The sequence below is a fragment of the Chanodichthys erythropterus genome, chromosome 3, assembly GCF_024489055.1.
Source record: "Chanodichthys erythropterus isolate Z2021 chromosome 3, ASM2448905v1, whole genome shotgun sequence".
NCBI classification, from domain to species: Eukaryota; Metazoa; Chordata; class Actinopteri; order Cypriniformes; family Xenocyprididae; genus Chanodichthys; species Chanodichthys erythropterus.
This window is the reverse complement of record NC_090223.1, coordinates 20,868,600-20,890,513: the sequence shown is the minus strand read 5'-3', so window position 1 is coordinate 20,890,513 and position 21,914 is coordinate 20,868,600. Positions and strand designations below refer to the sequence as shown.

Sequence of the window (21,914 nt, the reverse complement as noted above, 5' to 3'; positions counted from 1 at the left end):
ATTGTAAAAACAATTGAGCTTTTTCTATTTAGTTCTGGTCCACTAATTGTTTGAAACTGGTTAATTGCACTGGTTGTATTGTAAAAAAAAAAACAGATTGGTGCAAAATAAATATTTGGGCATAGAAATAGCCGGAAATTAGAATTCCAAGAACACTTAGAACGAAGTCATCAGAAGCATTATGTCTGTTGCACACAGTTTATTTAACAATATGGTATATAAGTACGAAACAAGATCTTAACCAGTTTATACAGCGATCTCAATCTTTTTTCCTTTTATTTACAGTATGTCATCAAGCTGCATGATTTACATTAAAGAATCGTTCACCTTCAATTCAAGTTTCATGAGGAGAAAAAAAAACAAGAGGTTGACTGAAGAACTCTTTGAACAAATCAGCAGTCAGACGAAGCTCCGGCCTCATACGCGAGACGGAGGGGACATCATCGATGTTTCAGAGATCAAACGAGAAAACAGGAACATCTTCCTACATCTTAAGAGACAACTACTGAATCCAGGCCAATAAATAAACGCATTTGGGCACCTTGAAAAATAAGAGCAACTTTCACAATTTGCTCGCGTGTTGTGTTCGTGTTGGTGTGTGTGTGTGCAGTAGCCAAGCTCCTTTCTGTACAAATGAATACAGGTCCTCTGTACAAACTCCACAGTTTGGAGAGAAAAAGGGCTGCGTGTGTCCTTTTCCAAACCTGGTAAATGTGAATACGTATCAGACAGGAATGAGGATCGATCCTAATTCCACACCAATTATCTTACAGTCCCTAAACACGCACACACACTCACAACAACAAAAAAAAAAAGTTTGCAAACATACAAAAATGAAAGTCTTCAATAATAAAATCAAATATTTTGCCTTGAGAAATTCCATTTAAAAAGTCCATAAGCTCAAAATAACCCCCTCCCCGGAAAAACAACAAAACAAAACAATTAAAAATGTAACTCCTCAGACCAGGACTGAATTTCGTCCGGACAACCCCTCCCAGGAACAAAAACCCCTTTGTGATTCTGCTCTTTAAACAGTAATTTCAATCCCTCCAATAAGGAAGAAAAAGCAGTCCATTGGTTGTGTAAACCTATTACAGTCTATCATTTTGTCGTCTTTAATTTCTTGCGTACAAAACACACCTCTTTTTCTCCTCAAAAGAACGTCTCTTAATGCTACAACCCCTCGACGAACTTCTCTAACGTGTCTCCCGTGGTGTCCATACTCAAGTCGTTGCTCAGCCCCCCGCGGTTTGGCGTGTTCAGCTGCGGAAGCATTGCACTCTGTTCAGGTGTGCACAGGTGAGCCTGGTCCATGGGGCCCGGCATGGGTCCCGCCAGGCTAGGGTGTAGGGGCGAGGGCTGGGGCTGCATGCGGGGGGACGGGCTGGAATGTGGCGGCTGTTGGGAAGGGGGACGGGGCGATTGCACGGGGGCAGGCGACCTCACTTGGTTGCCCAGCGCGTTGGCCATGGCCTGTCCGGGCAGGTGAGCACCCTGCGGCTGTCCTGCGAGCATGTGGGGTTGGGGACTCATGGATGCGGCCTGTGCCGGCGAGCCCATTTGCTGCTTCATCATTTGCTGCTGCTGCTGTTGTTGCTGCTGCTGCAGCATGCGCTGTTGCAGCAGATTCTGCTGCTGGGCGTCCATACCCATGCCAGGCTGGCCCATCTGAGTCATGGGCGCCATCTGGCCCATGGGCCCACCGCCGCCCTGCATGGCCATCTGTTGCTGCATGCGGATTTGCGAGTAACTTGCTGCGCCTTGAGGCTGCGGGAATCTCCCTTGTCCTTGCGGGATTGCTCCCTGTTGTTGCTGCTGCTGCATCTGACGCATTAGCTGCCGGCGGAACAGCTGCTGGTTTCCGTTGTGCGCAGCATTCATCATCTGTCCCTGGGAACCGAGGGCAGCCATGGCCTGGTTTGCGGCAGGCTGCGGCTGCTGAGGGGGCATAACAGGTCTCTGCACGGGGCCGGCTTGCATTGCAGGCATGTTCTGCATTCCCGGCTGACCTGCGAGCATTGCCTGCGGGTTCTGCTGCGGTTGGCTGGCTTGGTATTTCGCCGTCCGCTGTTTGATGAATGCGGCCATGAGATGTGGGTTCGACTTGAGGATGTTGAGGACCTGCTGCTGCTGCTGAGGGGAACTTGGCGATTTTAACGTGCGCAGCAGGTCCTGCAGCGCTCCTGGAGCAATGCTGCTGGCCACACCTCGTTGCTGCATGCCTTGCTGCTGAGGGGCCTGTGGTTGCGGCTGCTGTTGGGGAGGCATGACGGCCTGCATTTGCCTTGGCTGCTGTTGTTGCTGCTGCTGCTGCTGCATCATGGCGCGCTGCATCATCTGTGCCTGTTGGGGCGTCTGCGCTACCTGAGACTGCTGCGGAGCCATGGCCATTTGCTGCTGCGGCACTTGCTGCGTTGGTGGTGCCTGTGGATTCTGCATGGATCCTTGCATCCCAGGTGCCCACTGAGCAGGTTGCATGTTCTGGACCATCCGAGGACCACGAGGGCCCATCATCTGCATGGGATTCATCATGCCAGGTTGATTCATTGGCATGCCATTTATATTCATTCTATAGTCTTGCTGCTGCTGCTGCTGTTGTTGTTGTTGCTGTTGTTGTTGTTGCTGCTGCTGCTTAACTTTGGTCATCATCTCTATTTGTTTCGCAACTTTCAAAGCCTGCTGCTGCTGCGGAGAGGGCTGCGGCTGCTGTTGAGGCGGCATGGGCAGGGGGGACTGCTGCTGGGGCAGAGGCGAGGACTGTGGCCCTGGTTTACCCTGGGGCCCCGGTGTTTGGGGTTGGTTGGGGAAGGCTTGCACCATCGCAGCCACATTCGGATGCGTCTGTTGGGGTTGGTTGGGTAACGGCTGCGAGGCCTGAGGGGTATTAGGCTGCTGCTGCAGCTGCTGAGAGTTGGGCGTCCCCGGACCTCCTGAGGTAGTTGGGGAGGGCAGACTCGGAGGCATTCCTCTGCCCTGCATGAGTGCCATACGCCGCCGCATCATCTGTGCCTGCTGCAGGCGCTGCTGAATCTGCTGCTGTCGCAGCTTGTGCTTGATATTGAGACAGAAGGGCACGGGGCACTTGTTCTCCTGGCAGTGCTTGGCATGGTAGCAGCACAATGCGATGAGTTGCTTGCAAACAGGGCAGCCTCCGTTGGTCTTGCGCTTGCAGCCCTTAGTATGTTGCACCACTCTCTTCATCTTCTGACATGATGGCAGGGAACAGTTGGCGTTGCGGCACTGGCAGGCGTGCACCAGCGACTGAATGCAGCGCTGGATGCTGAGGCGCCGACTCTCCTGTGGGCTCTTGTTGGCCTCGCCGCCCTGGTTGTTGCTGTCGTCATCCAGGCCCAAACCCCACTTCACCATTTGGTGTTCATGGCCCTTGGAGTTGTAGCAGTTAATGCATAGATCAAAGTCCTGAAATAAATCAGAAGAAGAATTGATATTGTTTTCAGGATAATCATAGTATAGAATATTAATTCACTGTTTCACGACTGGATATTGGCGTTATATTTATAGTTACAGGCACATTGTCCTAGCGCAAGGTTCACTCCTTGCGAAGTTTGAACCTGCAACCTGCTAGTTCCCTCCTCATTTATGTTGTCTAGTTTTAAAACTAAGGCTGCCCCTTATAGTCGACAAGAAAAGGCTTAGTCAACCAAAATTTTATTAGTCATGGGGAAAAAATCCACAGGAAGTTGCGAAGTCATGCAGTTTGTGTCAGACAGAACCTTAACAGCTCTATCTGGTAACTACAGTACATTAGGCAGCACATCCAAACGCTCGCCTATCATTCATCAACCTCAAATATGTCTTATCACCTGAAACATGCAAGTAGTAGCAACTTTACATGGCCGCACACTTTAACGTTAACCTAGAAAAATGTGGGCTATTCAAGTGTTTGTGTGGAGTGCAAAAGCTGAATGTTAGCATGCTTACAGCATTACAGCTAATATGGAGGCGCTGGTGCGATCACTTGCACATTTTTGGTCAAACAGATAAGAGTAATACATCTTTTGAATCTGTAAAGAGTCTACTTTTATTTGTGTGCTTTTGTAAAATAATGAAAGCAAACAAGGTGTGATATTAAAATATTCTCAGGTTACGTGATCCATATGAAATGTGCATATAGGCATGTCCACTATTGTGGAGATGACAAGTCAGCATTGTCAACTTCATCACTACAACCGAAAATACAGAACACACTAGTTTATCAATTAATTATTAAAATGTTAAAGCAGTCTCCTTGCCGTTTTCCCTCGATGCATAAATAATCATTACTTCTGCTGGTGCACTTTGGTAAGCTTTATGCATGAGCTTGAATACTGATTAGGCTATGTAGGCATTAAAGGCTCTTTATCATGATTTATATGGTGGGTTAATAAACGTGCAATTAGTCAACTAATCTCTTAAAATTAATGACTACTAGTCGACCAGTCGAGGGCAGCCCTATTTTAAACACTACCTGTTGAATAGCAAACAATGGCAACAGTAACCAAAATTCTCTGTCAAAGCCACAAAGAGGAGACTGACCTCGCAAACGGTGCAATGCCAGCGTGTCTCTACGTGGTGCTTGCATTCGTTGCAGGTGTACACAAATCGGTCTGCTCCCTGATTGTGTAGCTCCACAAGCATGCACATACTGCTCCATTTGCAGCGGCGCAGGGAACTGAACTCCCAGTGCTTGTCCCTGGCCAGTGTCAGGAAGGCATCACGGCCGTCCATCAGATCGCAGGCCAGCGGCGGGTCAGGGTCCATGATCGGAGGCAGGGTGTTGATCACTGGACCAGCATGCAGGTGAATCACGAAGAAGACCTGGATTTTACGAAGCAAGAGGCGATCTTGTCAGCACTTGGCACATTAGTAAATTCTGAGTGAAAGAAATGGTATTCAGGTAAAAACAAATGGACTCAATGAGCCTAGTCCAACCTCTTTGTGCTTCTCCATTGTTGCATATAGCTTCTGGGACAGATCGTTAGCTACATTCGGCATCCCAGGCTTCTTTTTGTTGGCGCGGCTGACGCTGCTCTTGTTTTTGTTGGTCTTTTTGTTGTTCTTCTTTTTGGCGTTCTTGCTGTCAGCTTGGGTTCCCTGCGGAAATGCAAGACATTTGAAAAAATGGCTACAGACTGCACTAAATACTCATTCACACCATTTGGCACTCTGACTAACCTCTGTTGTCTCAGAGGAGGCTGTATTCTCCTCCTTTTTCCTTTCCTCCTCCTCCTGTTCCAGCTCCTTGATGCTTTCCTCCAGAACATTGGGCCAAAAATCACCTTCGAAATAGGGCAGCTCGTAGGCACTTGTAAGCCGGTCTTCTGTGGCCTGCTTAAATATGTCCTGCATAACGCAAGCGAGACATTTTTGTGAGTGATTTCTGTGATGGTATGATGTTAACCCATTATCATTATGAATGAACACTGACAAAAGTGCAAATGCATTGGCAGACCTTATAGTCATGAATGATTCTTTCTGCAAATGCTTTGTCCAGCATTTTGCGGTACCACTCCTGAAGTCTTTTAGGCTTAGGAATCTTCTGATCAGGAGGGTGACAGTGGAAGATGTAGTCATCGCCTTCACTAGGTGGGCAGGCCCAGATATGACCAGTCACATAACTGTAGGTGGGAAAATCAAACTCATTAGTGCATAAAATATGAACACTAATACAGAATAAAAAAGCAAAAAAAAAAGCAAAAGTATTAAAGGTTTAGGATTAGTTCACTTTAGAACTCAAATTTCCTGGAACGAATGGCTTATTTAGAGTGGACTTGTCATTTTAAGCTGAGATTGGAGAAAGCATGTATTGTAACACCAAAAAACATTACACATATCTTTAAAAGAAGCATGTTTAACTTAAACAAGGTGGTACAACTTACCCAAGTTTCTTAACATACTCCAAATATCCAATGAGGATTTCATGGTAAACTGCAGTTCTTAGCAGCCTAGGCTTGAAGAAGTGAATACTGTCAAGATATGATATGTATACCCGTCTGGAAAAAGGAGGAAAAACAAGAGAATCAGTCAATTCTGCCTGTTCAAGACAATTCATTATTTTTTTTCCGACAGATCGGTATTTGCTTAATACCTGGTGTTAGGAAAAGGGCATTCAGATCCATATTCCTGGACGTGCATGCCAAAGAAACACACATCCACTCCATCGATCTCCTCAAATGCAAAAAGTGCTTTGGTTCTGTAGGGAAAGCTTTCGCACATCTCTCCTGAGTCAACAAACCTGCAGAGAAATTGTGTGACGCAAAATTAGCTCCTTTCAATTCAGATACAATAGTCAGCATGAAATCAAAATCAAACCAATTTATTTCTGAATACATTTAGATTGAGTCAAATGCTGGATTCATATTTATTTTCAGTGACGTTACCTGGATTTCATCCCAGGTTTGACCTCCACAGTCTTATCAGAGCTGGCGACCACCCGCACAAACACCTCTCCGGCCTCGGGGTGATTCTGTCTTTTCAAGTACTTGTTCACTCGGTCCTCGATGTATGATCCTAGCCTCGTGGTCTGTAACCCTGATCAGAAAAACACAGAGTTACTTCACACTGCAACAGACGGTGACAAAGGAAGGCAGAAAGGCGCTTCAAGAGCACTCACTTTTAGCCGAGAACTTGTTTTCCTTTCTTGTTTTCCCTGACTTCTTCAGGCAGTTGTCACAGATGAAACTGTTATAGGAGCGAGAGAAAAAACAACAGCTGTAGCGATCACATCATGACATGCTAAACTTCAGGAGAACAGGCAGATAAGATGCTCACCCTGATGGCCAGATGACGTCATAATGCAGTGCACAGATTTGATGCATCTTCCGGCCACAGTCTTTACATTCAACAAAGCTGTTAGACAGAGGAAGGTGTTAAAAACAAGTCTGACAAGCGTGAATTATTACACTTTAGAATAAGGTGTAATTTGTTAATATTCACTAATGGTTTAACAATGAACAATGTATTTTTACAGCATTTATTAGGCTTGGTTAATGTTAGATTATACAAATATTCATATTAATAAACAGTGTTAACCTTCCTTGGAGATAAAGTGTTATTTTATCTTTATGTTAGCAGATACAACTTTGATATTAAAAATGCATTAGTAAATGTGGAGATTAACATTAAGAAATGCTGTCATTCATTGTAACTTCATGTTAACAAATGAAAAGCTTATTGTAAAATGTTACCATTTCAAGTGACTTTACATAATAGACCGCCTACCACTTTTTAATTACTATCCAAATGCTTTGTGCAAAAATTATATCTTCTGCAACGTTGATGACAATTGATGTTACTTTTATTTCAGGAAGTGGGATTCAACTTGGAAATTATTTTATATTTTAATCAGGGCTGCACAATTAATCAAAATTAAACCACATGCGATTTGGCAAAGGCTGCGTTTTATTTTTTATGCGCAGCTTCTCAGTGAAGCGCGGCTCTGTGATCAGTAGTAAATGCTGCTCCAACTGAAAGCCAGAGGGCGCTCATGCAGAAACTCCAAATACGCCCAGAATAAGAAAGATAATGCATGTCATTCCTGGAAATCTCTATGGGCATCATACTATAGCTATAGCTGAATAAACAGAAGATTGAAGCGCTTTGATTGATTAAACATGACTAATAAATATAGAGTAATAATATACTAATATAGAATACTATGAAATAATATGTTGTGTGCCTTATTCTGTGTAAGAAGCCACATCATCTCACAGAAGGATGTTTTCAAACACAACTGATGTTATGAATTGAGTTGAGTAAAAACAATATTTTTAATGTTGTCTTGTTGGACAAGAGGTTCATAAATTCTTCATATGTTTGGAAAGTTGTTCGCAGACGATTTCATATTTGCACTAAGCCAAATAAGTTTAAGCATGATTTCATGTTAGTTGTGATTTATTGTGCAGCCCTAATAGTAATGCAATCTAATCAAAGTAAGACTGAAGGCAAATCATAGTTGATTGTGCTTCTGGTTCATTCGTCACACTTTATTTGCATACAATATGAAATGCATTAGAACACATATTGTTGCAATAAAGATGCAATCCTCTGCATAGTCTAAAACAACACACACACAAAATAAAGCATTAAAAATGACGAGACTTACGGCTCCGGGTCCAACATGTCATTTTTTTTCTTCTCAAACTGCTCCTTTGATATCATGCTGCAGAGAGACGCAAGATACATACTACATCGCATCTTTCCACACGTACAGTTCATTGTTTAGAAATATTTGTGCGATTTAATAGAAGCAAAACCTCAAAGCTTTCTGGGCGACAGAAGATACATACGTCTGCGGCTGCGCTGGGTCGTCTCCCAGGGTGACACTGTCGCCCTGGATCTCGTTGAAGCACTTCTCGCAGAAGTGATACCTGTCGGCAACAAGGCCATATTTGGGTGAACTGGAGCCACAGCACACAAGAGCACAGGCAAACCGGCACAGGGAGAGCAGCACAGCACAAGAGCGGAGAACGTGGGGTCGACACACAGCAGACAGGTCGAGGCAGAGCACAGGTTAGCATTCAAACTCACGAATGAATGTTAAATCAAAAAATGATGGATAGTGACAGGATGGTATGTCTTTTCATGCACTATAGAATAGCTACATGCTTTTTCTGACTGACCACAGGTCTTAAGTACAAATCACAAGCATGAAACAGAAACAACGAGTGAAACAAAACAACATGATGGAGATGAGAAACATGGAAAAGTGATGCACTAGAGCATTTCCAGGCATTCTACTTCTTAAAGGGGACCTATAATGCCCCTTTTACAAGATGTAATATAAGTCTCTGGTGTCCCCTGAATGTGTCTGAAGTTTCAGCTGAAAATACTCCACAGATCATTTATTATAGCTTGTTAAATCTGCCCCTATTTGGGTTGAGCAAAAACACAGATTTTGTGTGTGTTCCTTTAAATGCAAATGAGCTGCTGCTCCAGAAGAGGGCGGAGCTTTAACAGCTCACGCTTGGATTGCTTTAAAACAAGAAAGCAGGAGAATCTTGCGCACCCAAAATGAGGATTGTCAGTAACGGTGTTCAGCCTTACATTGTTCAAACCGGAGTCGACACTCTGAGTCGAGACTCAGGAAGAAGTTACAACTTTTAGAATAAAAACTGGACGTTTCAAAACTGTTAGTGGATAAATTTATGTAGTTTCTGTGGAGTTGATTCAACTCATCGACTAGCATGTGCCGTCATGTTAATCTTTTGTGCAAATCCAGTGTTGAATTGACCCTCGTTTGTGAAGCATTCTGGCTTAAAATGATGGCATGACAACAACACTCTACTACAACAACTCTTCCTCTTCTCTAAAGCAGCCCAACATGGCCTCGCCCCCTTTGTTGTGTGTTCTAATATTATGTACATATTAGGGTTTGTGATGTCACCAATGCAGGAAGAAGCTCATTATAGTCCCTACCAGTTTGTTGTTGTACTTAAAAGCGATTTCTGTAAAAGAAAATATCTCCCTTTGCATTGAACTTTGAGCATCATAACTTTGCAGATACCATTTATGCTCAAACAGCAACATTACACACTAACTAAAGTTAAAAATGTGAAATTATAATCAACCACCCCTTTAATATTATGACAAGTGACAAAGTTTTTAGGATTTACACAAAAACTAGTGGGTGAAAGATCCGGGCTTGTAAACTGAAAGAATAAGAAAAACTAACGACGACTGATCAAAGTATTACAACTACACCTTTGAGCAAGACGACTAAACTTTGAACTTGCTTTTATGACTCTGTTTATTAGGTGCAAACAACATGGAGTCAACTGAGCACTAAACATCACAAGCCTGATCTCAGTGCATCACAGTCCCATTTGGAAACTCGTTCATCACCTTCTCATTTCTCACACCATTGATCATGCCATTGGTTACCTGTTTTGGTAGCTATAATATGTGCCGTCTCTGGAGATAGTGCAGAGCTGTTTGCCATAGCAGCAAAGCGTCTGAGGTGAAAACTCGTACTGTGGAGACAGAGAAAGCAATTCTGTGAAGTGCAACCACTGGTATTGTAGCATTATTTATACATTATTTAAATTAGCATATTTTTATATTTTTCAGTTTTAATTTTATGTGCTAGTGTCATTGATTTCAGTTTCTTTAAATACTTAAGGTCTCGTTTGTTAACATTAATGAATTAGATAACATGAACTAAAAATGAGTAGTATGTGTTTAACAGAATTTATTAACCTTTGTTAAGTTAGTTAAATATACTATCGCTCTTAATTGTTTGATCAAATTAGGTCAGCGTAATGTTACAGACATCTTTTTATTTTAAAAATGTATTTATCTTAACATATGTAACCTTATTTTAAAGTGTTACAGTTTTAGTTAACAATAACAATAAAATGCACTCAGAACATCTTAGGATGCTTAACAGGTTCATTATAGAGTTCAAGTTTGTTTACACTTCACCTATAAAGCAAGTTAGGGCTGCAATTAACAATTATCTTGATAATACTAATTAATTTGTAATTAAATATAAAATTGTATTTAATTTTTAGATTTTATCAGATTAATTGGGAAAAATAACTAATTAATCGGATGAAAAATCTAAAAATTAAATATTAAAAATGTATACATTTTATTAAAAATGAATTAATTTTAATCCATGACTTTAATGTTATTCCACATCCGGCCCAATGTTGTCCTCTAAAAAATGTGCAATATAAAGGCTGAATTTATCTATGTAGGCTACGCTATATACATTATGTGCAAAAAAAAAAAAAGAAAAAGTGTTAAAATACAAATATTACATTCTAATTAAAAAACAACAACAACTGATTGCTTACCATTTTAAAGCAGAAGTTAAAATGATAAACAAAAGGTTAACTTGTACGAGGTATGAGGAACACACACACACACACACACACACACACACACACACACACACACACACACACACACACAATAGTCCCTTTATAGTTACTGCTCTCATAAATATGATTACTTGTGTTACAGGTAGAATTTATGTAGAAAACTACACTTCATTTCTAACAAAAAATATTTCAGAATTACTGCCCTCCTGTTCTACTGTGCTCTGTTTGTTTGGAATTTCTAACATTTACAGACAAGGATATAACCGTGAAAAGTTTTTGCACTGAGGAAAACATCTCAAAACAAGAATTAAACAGCACACACATCTGTCAAAGCACGACAGAGCAAGCCGCAATAAACGCTTATGCTTTAGTTTGAAGCGCTTATAAATATAAAGCATTCTCATATTTGGGATAACTTGGATCATGTACCTTTCCCACAGCAGCTCACTCTGTATCCTCCGCTATTCTCCTTATGCGTTTTGGCCGCAGAAATGTGTTTATTCACTACTGTAAAGTGATGTGGCTGGCGCATGGTTTACAACCACAGTGCGTAGACGTGACTAATCGATAATCAAATTAGTTGTTGATTATGTTGATCACCGATTAGTTGTTGCAGCTCTAAAGTAAACCACTCCCTTTTGTGAAAGGAGAAGCTGCCGTTCTCACCTTGCGCCCACAGCAGTACCCCAGACCCTGCATGACCGGGTCAATCTCCTGCTCGAACACCTCGGCCAACTTCGAGCAGTACTTGTACACTCGAGAAGTTTTGCGGTTGTAGAGCCAGGCGTTGTTGAACATCAGCCAGATGTCGTCAACATACTGCCAGGGCTCCTGGTACTGCCCGGTGTCCAACTTCCTCTTGATGGTGGAAAGGTCAATGGGGTTCTTTACAATGTCAAAGTAGTCCTGAAGAAACAAGATCAAACACATGGTGATTGTCTAATACTTCTAGATCTTTTTGAAGAGATATCCATAACATTAGGTGTATGGGATTTACCGGGATGCCCAGCAGATTTGGGTCCACCGGCTGGCGGAAGGGCAAGGACTCCGGGTCTTGGCGATACAGCGCTTCTAAGGTCGGCATCAACGCCTGTCTGAGCTCCTCAGGTTTGAAAACTGTAACAAATCATCATGATTAAATCAAATTACAGTTATTACTGAATGCAGTTTCAGTGTTTACAGAACTAAGTTTTACTTTTCTTGCGAGACTGGGCGGATTGACTGGATGGTGCAGTGCTGTTGGCACTGGACACTTCCTCCTCTTTCGGCTCGGTCTTCATCTCTGGTTTCTTCTCCTCTGTCTCCATCGGTTCCTGTTTAGGTTCTACAGACTCTGGCTGCTCCTTCACTTGTGGAGGTTTAACATCTTCATCCTAATGAACAACATGAATTACATTTAGTTGGTTTACTAAAGACTGTTTCATTAGACAAGGAAAGATTGCAAAACTAGAGAAATTAAAAGCATTAAAGAGATAGTTCACCCAAAAAAGAAAACTCATAATTTAGTCCCCCTCAAGTTGTTCCAAAATTGAATGAATGATATTTCAGAATTCTCATTTCTGGGTGAACTATCCCTTTAAGAGATTTTTAATAGTGTCTCTGATTTGAAATTAAATCAGTTTAAACTTTCAACAAATAAATTCAATAATACAAAGTCGGTATAATATTGAGAGACAGTGAATATCTATAAACGGATGAAAAAATTGAAATCTATATTGTCACGACTTACTGTACCATTCAAAAGTTTGGAGATCTGAAATATTTTTCAGTCTCATGCTCACCAAAGCATTTATTTGATCAAAAAAAAAAAAAAAAAAAAAAAAAAAAAAAAAGTAAGTGAAATATTGCAAATTAAAATAACTTTAAAATAGTTTTCTATTGTAATAAATTTTACAATTTTAATTTATTTTTGTGATCTCAAAGTTTAACTTTCAGCATCATTACTGCAGTCTTCAGTGTCACGTGATCATTCAGAAATCATCCTAATATGCCGATTTGCTGCTCAAGAAACATTTCTTATCTTTATAGGAATTAATATTGATAATATTATATATATTATATAATTATATATATATTTATAATTACGATCAATGTTGAAAACAGTTGTGCTGCTTAATATTTTTGTGGAAACCATGATACATTTTTTTCTGAATTCTTTGATAGAAAATTTGAATTTGAAATCAAAATCTTTACTGTCAATTTTGATCAACTCAATGCATCCTTGCTGAATAAAAGTATCAATTTCTAAAAAAAGAAAGAAAAAAAAATCTTATTAAACCCAAACTTTTTAATGGTAATGTAATGCTCTCAAGAAACAATTCAAACTAGAGATGCACCGATAAATATAAAAGCAAATTTTCACACTATTGGCCGATAGTCTAAAAACAGCTGACAGTCAGGGCTGATATATCCTGTCAATCAAAAAATGGGAGGTAAATGCCCCGAATTTGTCCTTTCTGTAAAGAAAATGTTAAGAAACCAGTTTGATGTTCAATATTAATAGTAATTATATGAATTAATAACATTCAGAAAGTTAAGAATTTTTAATCTTTATAAATGAGTTAATGTGTGTTAATATTTGAGCAATGTGTTTATGTTCATAACGGATACCAGTTACTCTGAAACAAGTTGACGAAACGGAGAGAATAAAGTTTTTATTTGCATTTCTTTCAAAATATAAGAGTTAAAAAGATTAATTATTAATGAAATTATCATTCATTTAAAAGAGGGTATAAAAAGGCAGAACCCCCAAACTATGGGTATCGTTAATCAGCAGATATAATATATCTGAATAATCGGCTAAAAAATTTATATCGGTGCATTTCTAATTCAAACACTGCCAAATAAAGTCAAAAATTGCTGAACCATTTTTCAGGCAATTTTAAGTTTCATTTCGGTAATTTCACACCTCCATCTTGATATCAGGGCGCTTTTTCCCAGAGCCAAAGTCCTGCTCGTCGTCTTGATGCTCAGTTTTGGGTTCAACAGCAGGGTAGTCAGGTAAAGCTTGCTGGGAGTGGGTCTCAGCCACAGATGCAGGTGTGGGAACTCTATTATCAACGCTAGCAGCCATTTGAGAGAGCTAATGGATAGACAAATGAGGAATGACATGAGTTAAGGGTGTTATCGCATACAACTGCAAACGAGGCTGTGTTTTGATGGCGATCCTCACCGGAGTGCTGGGCTGCTGTGCTTGCACAGAGGTGGGCTGCTGCATCTGCAGGGAGGGCTCAGGCTGGGACTGCAGGGGCGTGAGCGGCTGGGAAGGGGCAGGGGAGGAGCCCAGGACTGAGGGAGGGCGGGGCAAGCCGCTGGGGATGTGGGTGGGCGTAACGTGGCCTCCGGCGGAGGCCGGCGTGGAAGGCTGGGTCTGGAGTGGCTGTAGGCTAGCAGCTGCTGATGGGGTGGAGGGCGGAGGAGGGGTGGAGCACAGGGCGGACGGGGGGCCCAGAGAGCCCACAGCATTCAGGGTCAAGTTAGCGTTCTGCTGCTGCTGCAGAGGAGAGATGGAGGGCATAGCGACTCAGAGCAGATCAAACTACAGCGGACCCCATTTACAATGGGCTGCAACAACCAGTTCCAGAAGTAAATTCCATTCATTTTCTCCATAAGGAAATAGATTTTTAACCATAACTTATAAAACTTTAAAGACAGACCTACTGTGTGCTACAAAGCTGTTAATCAATGGTATATGCTTTAGCTTGCATTATGGCAAGAATAGTGTTTGCAAGTGGAATTCCTGGTGAAAAACTACATTACCCATGATGCTGTACAGAAAATTCCACCAATCAGAATCGAGTTTTCTTTACAGAGTCATTCTACTCCAATGCAGCTTTGACTTTTTGTCCAATTTTCAAATACTTTTTTGCTTCAAACATTTTTAATGATGTGACTCAGCTCAGCTGGTTGGTTTGGTTCATGGCTTATAACAGACTTTAAAAAAAATCCATGTGGAAAAATGAGTGGGAGAAATACTTCCGTAACTAACACAGCTGAAAAAGAGGGTGGGCACTATTTCACTCTATGACACGAAGTCAGGAAGGCCCTGTTTCCACCTGGTATAAGATGCGTTTTGGTCAATCGGATCACAAGTGGACAATCCAGGTGTAAAACGTTTTGAGATTGTCCACTTTTAACCACTTCCAGAGGTAGTCAAAAAAGCATTAGACCGGATTGCTTTTAGTGTAAATGTTCATGTGGTTGAATGCATTCTTCTCTCCACCTACTGACCTAATACGTAAACATTATGGTCAAGCGTGCTAGCCAAACAGGATTTAAACTTTACTAAGAACAATGTTCTCTCACCATTCCTGATTTCTAACACACACTTACAACCATTCGTTATGGTCTTGTGGATATCAGAGCAGAAACGAAAGCCCATGCTCTCCGTTTGTTTGTAAATTCATAGTTCATATGTAAACTGCACAAGCTTATTTTGTCCATTAGTTTGAAAGATCTGAAAAAGCCCTTTTATTTACCTGCCTATAGACCCTCCCCTCAAAGAAATCAGGACAGAAGTGGTTGAAAGTGGACAAACGGGAAATGTGTCTTCCTTGTCCACTTGTGATTCGATTGACCAAAATGCATCTTAATACCAGGTGGAAACAGGGCTGAAGTGTTTGTGGTGGTGAAATGTCTTGTTTGAATGCCCAAGTAACACCACACACAATAAAACTCCAAAGGAGAATGGACATTTCTGACTCCTCACCTGTGGGACATTCTGTCCCGACTGCTGGGCCAGGTTTACATTCACATTCATGCCCCCGGCTGAGGATGGGAACGGCGACTGGTTCATGAACTGGTTCTGGTTGGGCGGCTGGCCCACCATATTATTAGCATGGCCAGCCATCATGGATGGTGCTTGCGGCATCCTGGAGGGAGACATACCCATCTGCAAAAACATGACGAGAAGTTAAAATAGAGCGACAGAAGTACATTACTGCCCTTTTTCATTTTTCTGTGAAACAGTAACAATTTTGCTGTTAACCAAGATTTAAAGAATGAGTTGAAATGATGTATGATTGCTTCAACAAAGGTATATTCCATTAATTAACGGAATTATAAGTCAATGCTAAAAATCAATTCCCATGCAAAGAAAAAGAATGGGATTTTTATTTTCAGCATCTAACTGCACTCTTACAAGTGTATAAAACTGTTAGCTTAGCAACATGTGAAATGCAAACTCTTCTGGAATCAATTGGGAGTCGTGTCTTCTGTCTATGTAGATCATTCCAAACCAGCCATTTTTGAGGTAACACCTGGGTGGCTCACTAGTTTTAGTACACTGTAGAGGAATGCTCACCGATGGAACGGTACCCATGCCCATCTGAGGGGGGTGGGTCATAGGGGACGCTGCCCGAGGAGCTCCCACCGGCGACTGGGACATCTGCACGTTCTGCATGGTCACGGGGTTGAACTGGCCCATTCCTGCAGAGCATGACGGATAAAGTGTTAAATGGGAGATTAAAGCTTTTAAATAATTCCTGCGCTACCAGTATGACCAGCCCGACTGCTTTTCTTCTTCCCAAGACAACATGAATCGGCATTCACAACCTATTTTAATTCTGAATTGCCATAACCTTTATTACATTAAGGTTGAACGCCAATGTGTCTCAGAATTCTGATGCTTCAGAGACATAAGTTGATGAAAAGAGACGAAAGATGATAAAAAGATGAGTCAAGCACAGAAAGACCAGGAATGTGTGCCAAGATTGTAAATAAGAGCAATTTATGATTTCATGTTGACTTCAATACAAGCAAAATCCTGTCAAATTTACAACACAGCATACACAGTTCAGAACAAAGCAGAAAGGAATCAGGTAGACTATATAGGATATAGAATACACTACCGTTTAAAACGTTTTTACTTTTATTCAGCAAGAACACATTAAAATGATTAAAAGTGACGGTAATGACATTTATAATGTTAAAAAAGACATCTATTTAAAATGAATGCAGTTATTTTGAACTTTCTATTCATCAAAGAATCCTGAGAGAATCCTGAACAAACTTTTGAATGGTAATGTATGCATGTATACAGAAAGAAAATCTATACCTTGAGGGACCTGCATCCGGGCCATCAACGGATTTGGCACATTGGACATAGGGACAGGTCCATCTGAGGAAATAAGGCATATTTTGAGCAGCTGAACACCTCAAGAAAGCTGCCAGACAACATTTAACATCCAAAAGATCAGAGCATTAAAAAAAAAGACAAAGGCACTAACTTGGTGGCCGGATGGCTTGTGCAGGACCCATAGCGTTGGGCTGGGGAAGGCCAGGCTGCTGAGGACCCTGAGCGCCCATCTGCGGCTTTGACAGCCTGGACTTTCTCTTCTCCTCCAGCTCCTTCTGGATCTTATAGATCTTCTCTGCCAGAAAGTGGTAATACTCATCCTGAACACAAGATTTTAAGAGATATTAAGACATGGGCCACCATATTGAAGGAAGGTTCAAATGCAGCATGAGAGTTCAGGCTCTTTACCCTGCTGTTGGCAGACTCATACATGTCCCCTTCCACCTTACGCGCATAAGCGACCAAGTTCTCCATGCGTCTGTCCTTCAGTGCTGCAGGGTCAGGGGTCGGGAATATGGCTTGAACTCTGTAGGGGTGTTAAAGAATACAGTGTTAAGAGAACTGCCCTGACAAATCATGATTGTGAACACGGTTTGAAATGAACACCCGCCAAATGCAGGTGAAAACCCACTGTGGTGGGAAGCGCATATCAAAACACTAGCCAATTTGGTGGATATGATTCATAAATTATGTTCACTTTGCATGGTATCCCTGTCAGAGCCCTTTCTCTAAACAAAAAACGCGTAAAGAGGGTCTTACACAGAAAAATGTATTTAAAATTCGAACAGATTGTTTATGACGCACACCGGTGGTGCCCAACTGCGACTCAAAATCATGCCGCACCACATCGTCATTCAGTTTTCCATTAAAATACTAAAATTTACAAATGTATGCAAGTACTGACTTCACTCTAGGAGATTTGTGTATTCAGTAAGAGGTTTGTTTTTGTGGCTTGAATAAATATGCTTCATATAGAGAAATGATATAGATCACACTTTCTCTTTCCATTTGCGCTGTTTTTATCAAATAACTCAAAGGATTAGTTCACTTTAAAATGAAAATTATCCCTTGATTTACTCACCTTCAAGCCATCCTAGGTGTATATGACTTTCTTATTTCTGATGAACACAATCCGAGTTATATTAATAAATATCCTGACACATCCGAGCTTTATTATGGCAGTGAACAGGACCAATGAGTATGAAGATCAAGAAATCATAAATATGTGCTCCACACGGCTCCGGGGGGTTAATAAAGGCCTTCTGAAGCGAAGCGACGCGTTTAAGAAAAATATCCATATTTAACATGTTATCAAGTAAAATATCTAGCTTCTGCCCGACCGGCTTCAGTATTCAACTTACAAAAAGAGTAAGGTGAGTGCAAGCGTTTTACACTTTCTTCGTAACTTGAATACAGAATGCGTCTGGCGAAAGCTAGATATTTTTCTTACACAAACGCATCGCTTCACTTCAGAAGGCCTTTATTAACCCCCCGGAGCCGTTTGATGTATGTTTATGATGCATTTTCTTGAGCTTCATACTCGTTGGTTCTGTTCACTGCTATTATAAAGCCTGGATGCATCAGGATATTTATTAATATAACTCAGATTGTGTTCATCAGAAAGAATAAAGTTCATATACACCTAGGTTGGCTTGAGGGTGAGTAAAGCTTGGGATAATTTTCATTTTAAAGTGAACAAATCCTTTAATTCAAACTCATTGACGCCACTTTGTTCATTCTTGTGAACAAAATGAACTTTTGCCTGTTTTGTGATTAGATTCATTGCTTCGGACTGCTGCCTTAAACTTGAGAACGTGAGTACAGAATGACGTGACCGGTGTGCGATAAGCCTGCCTGTGAGATGTCCCCGGCGCGGCGCTTCCCGTCTGCAGTGCGACCGGTAAACGCTCCGCCAGAGCCCTAGGAGACAATTAAAGTGCCCCTATTATGCTTTTTCAGATATTACCTTTCATGCAGTGTGTTATATAACTGTTTGTGAATGTAAAAGGTCTTAACGATAAATAATGATAAATTTGATTCTAAACTGCCGAAACGAGTAATTCCAGCCTTATTTCCGTAACATACATGCGCAGCAATGTAACAAATTTGCATAATGCCCGTCTACAGTCTTCATTGGCTGCCTGTGAACGCCTACTTTGACACGCCCTCAAACACTGTAGCTAGTTTGTTTTCAGTACTTGTCGAGAAGACGCCGTTTTCTGCATTGCAAAAACAAATTCTTTTTGTATACAATTCCATCTGATGTGTGTGACGAATCAGTGTTAAAATTACCACAGCGATACAACAGAATAACATTTTCACGATTGCTTCTCAAATCTCCCCAAGGTCTAAATGAGATTTACAAAATGCCATTAAAGATGGGCTTCTCAGAACCACAACATCTAATTATGATTAATTATTGATGTATATATTTTCAAATGAGCATTCAAAACACAGTTATTGTGTCTTCGGCTGACTCAAGTTATCACCTTCTTACTGAAATACTTCTGCTAATCAGCTGTTAGCCTGCTATTACCTACAACTGTGTCCATTAATGCAGATTATCTATCATTCTTACTACTTTGACTAATGATAAAGAATGGAACAAGATTTGTTTTACAAACTTTATTGCTATATTAGTCATTCACGTTAGTGCTCAGCTAACGTTAGTACTATTATTGATACAGTTAATGATACAGTTGCAATGTTTCGTCATTGGACCATCGTTACTGTCTTTACAGTGTGTACAATCGCTGAGCTTTAGGAAACCTCCAGAGCCGAATTTCATTTATGGCAATGGACTTTTAGTTTCCAACAGGCGCAGTAAGAGGTAGACCAATCACAAAAGACTGGGGCATATGGGCAATCAGGGCAGAGCAGACTAGCGGAAAGGAGGGATTTAGAGAGACTGATTCATCCTACGAGTCGTTTGAGAATCATTGAAAAATGTGGTGATGTGCAATGTATATTATGAGAAAAGAAGTGTTTTTTGACCTTTGATGCATGTAAACCTGTAGTAGGAGACCTCCAAAACAAAATTAGGAACCTTTCAAATAGCATAATAGGGGCACTTTAAGAGGCCACTTTTTTCAACCCATTTTTTATTTTTTTTCAAATGCCACATGTCCAAGACTTAAGGGCAAAAAGTGCCCTAGCGTCTTTATTGCTACGTGCAGGTACACTCAAGGCAATTTTAAGAGAAGTCACCCAGAATTTTGTATTTATTTCCATTTTAATTTATTTGAATGGTATCCACAAATAGTGATTGACTGTCGTAAAGCTGAAAGCAATACAGTAATTTAATTTTATTTAATTATATTTAATAATAAATATATTTAAATCTAAGCAGTGACTTTGATAATCTGGTTTATGTCTGATATTTTTGTTTTGGCTATTAGAAGCTCTGAATCGCTGGTAACTTTTAAAAAGGTTTAGCAGCCAAATTGGCTGGTGAGAAAAAAAACTTAATTTTAAACCCTGAATGTGAAATATGATTTCTCCAACTCACAGCTTGTGCACTAGGTGATTCCTCAAGTCCTGAGTGACGTGCTCATGCCAGGGCTTCTTCATGCCGGGCATTGACAGCGGTGCTGCTGTGGGCAGGTTCCCTGCGCCACCCATGCTTGACCCATCTGACATCATCTGACTGTGGAAGTAGGATTATGACATTAAGTTTTCAGATACCAAAACCTCACTTCCCAAAAAAATCTTATTTCAAGATTTTTCAACACAACTGGGTGAACCCTGCTTCATTTGACTTCTTGGGAGTCAGTAATAGGCTTGCTGCAGTAGTTTGTGTTACTGGCATTACAGTGTTCAGCCACACACCAAATATAAATAAATATATATTGCCCAACATGACACCCCTTCCAACTGTTGTTTGCTTTTTTGATAGATATAAAAAACATTTAATTCAGTTAGACAATGGATGATACAATTATAAACTGATTATAAACGTATCAATTATAAACTTAACTGCAGAGTCGCAACACTAGTGCAGCAGGAGTCAGATTTCACTTGTGTGATGAGAGCAAGGAGAAATGACTGACAAGACGATGGCTGAGGATTTAGTGTGTAACAGATCCTGAGCGTCATTAACAAATACCTTCTTGTAAAATGTGTGGTCAGTACTGCCACTCCCTATACACAGAGTACGCATGATCGAATTCGAGAGTACGAATTACCCCCATGTCAGCCAAGATGTTCATGTCTTTCTTTCTTCAGTCAAAAAGAAATTCCAGGATTTTTCTCTATATAGTGGACTTGTGGCTGATTGTTTCACTAGATAAAAGCCTTATTCCTCCTCTGGAATCGTGTAGAGCCCTTTGAAGCTGCACTGAAACTGCAATTTGGACCTTCAATCTGTTGGTAACTGTTGAAGTCCACTATATGGAGAAAAATCCTGGAATGTTTTCCTCAAAAACCTTAATTTCTTTTTGATTGAAGAAAGAAAGACATTTAAACATCTTGGATGACATGGGAGTGAGTAAATTATCAGGAACTTTTAATTCTGAACTAATCCTTTAAAAGTAGAATAAATGTTTTTCAAAAAATTATTAAATCATGTTTACAAAGAATAAATCTGACAAAGAATCTGGCATATGCATTTTAAAAACATATCATGTCAGATTTCCTTGAAGTTTCAGACATTACAAGCTACAGAATTGCTGAAAAAAAAAAAAAAAATTCATTCCACAATGACACTGTTTGCTCTCCTACATTGCTGAACTCTACAGATGAACATTTCCGGCTCTGCAGTGTGTGAGAGAGGTTAAAGGTGAGGGGTGAAAAGTGAAAAGACTCACTTGCTGTTGAGGGATGAGGGGAGAGAGGAATCAGTGTGAAGGTTCGTCTGATCGGCCATACCGTTACCGCCGATGCTCATCTGGTTAGTGCCTGAAGATGTTGTGGGAAACCAGACAGGGTTACACACGAATACACCACATGATGAGCAGCATGGAGTTTCAAAGCATACTGACACCAGATGCAACAAAATGTATCATTTATAGACC

The 21,914-nt window shown here is 40.9% G+C and overlaps 1 protein-coding gene across 4 annotated transcripts in view; it reads right to left on the bottom strand.

Annotated features, from left to right (window-relative positions):
- Window positions 1-161: 161 nt before the first annotated feature.
- Window positions 162-21,914, bottom strand: part of LOC137017252 (CREB-binding protein-like) — a 51,673-nt gene continuing 29,920 nt past the window's right edge. The window contains exons 7-32 of one of the 4 annotated variants that reach the window (XM_067381296.1): window positions 21,708-21,798; window positions 20,411-20,548; window positions 18,757-18,822; window positions 17,311-17,428; window positions 17,054-17,222; window positions 16,882-16,944; window positions 16,129-16,253; window positions 15,535-15,717; window positions 13,999-14,319; window positions 13,735-13,908; window positions 12,022-12,199; window positions 11,824-11,942; window positions 11,493-11,732; window positions 9,883-9,971; window positions 8,256-8,369; window positions 8,105-8,161; window positions 6,772-6,849; window positions 6,614-6,681; window positions 6,381-6,531; window positions 6,089-6,235; window positions 5,880-5,993; window positions 5,453-5,618; window positions 5,176-5,343; window positions 4,933-5,094; window positions 4,537-4,818; window positions 162-3,420 (exon numbers count right to left, since the gene is read on the bottom strand). In XM_067381296.1, the coding sequence (XP_067237397.1) occupies window positions 1,174-3,420; window positions 4,537-4,818; window positions 4,933-5,094; window positions 5,176-5,343; window positions 5,453-5,618; window positions 5,880-5,993; window positions 6,089-6,235; window positions 6,381-6,531; window positions 6,614-6,681; window positions 6,772-6,849; window positions 8,105-8,161; window positions 8,256-8,369; window positions 9,883-9,971; window positions 11,493-11,732; window positions 11,824-11,942; window positions 12,022-12,199; window positions 13,735-13,908; window positions 13,999-14,319; window positions 15,535-15,717; window positions 16,129-16,253; window positions 16,882-16,944; window positions 17,054-17,222; window positions 17,311-17,428; window positions 18,757-18,822; window positions 20,411-20,548; window positions 21,708-21,798 (5,828 nt within the window). In that variant the 3' untranslated portion in view covers window positions 162-1,173. The remainder of the gene's footprint in view (window positions 3,421-4,536; window positions 4,819-4,932; window positions 5,095-5,175; window positions 5,344-5,452; window positions 5,619-5,879; window positions 5,994-6,088; window positions 6,236-6,380; window positions 6,532-6,613; window positions 6,682-6,771; window positions 6,850-8,104; window positions 8,162-8,255; window positions 8,370-9,882; window positions 9,972-11,492; window positions 11,733-11,823; window positions 11,943-12,021; window positions 12,200-13,734; window positions 13,909-13,998; window positions 14,320-15,534; window positions 15,718-16,128; window positions 16,254-16,881; window positions 16,945-17,053; window positions 17,223-17,310; window positions 17,429-18,756; window positions 18,823-20,410; window positions 20,549-21,707; window positions 21,799-21,914) is intronic. The other 3 variants (XM_067381297.1, XM_067381298.1, XM_067381299.1) reach the window with 3 other exon arrangements.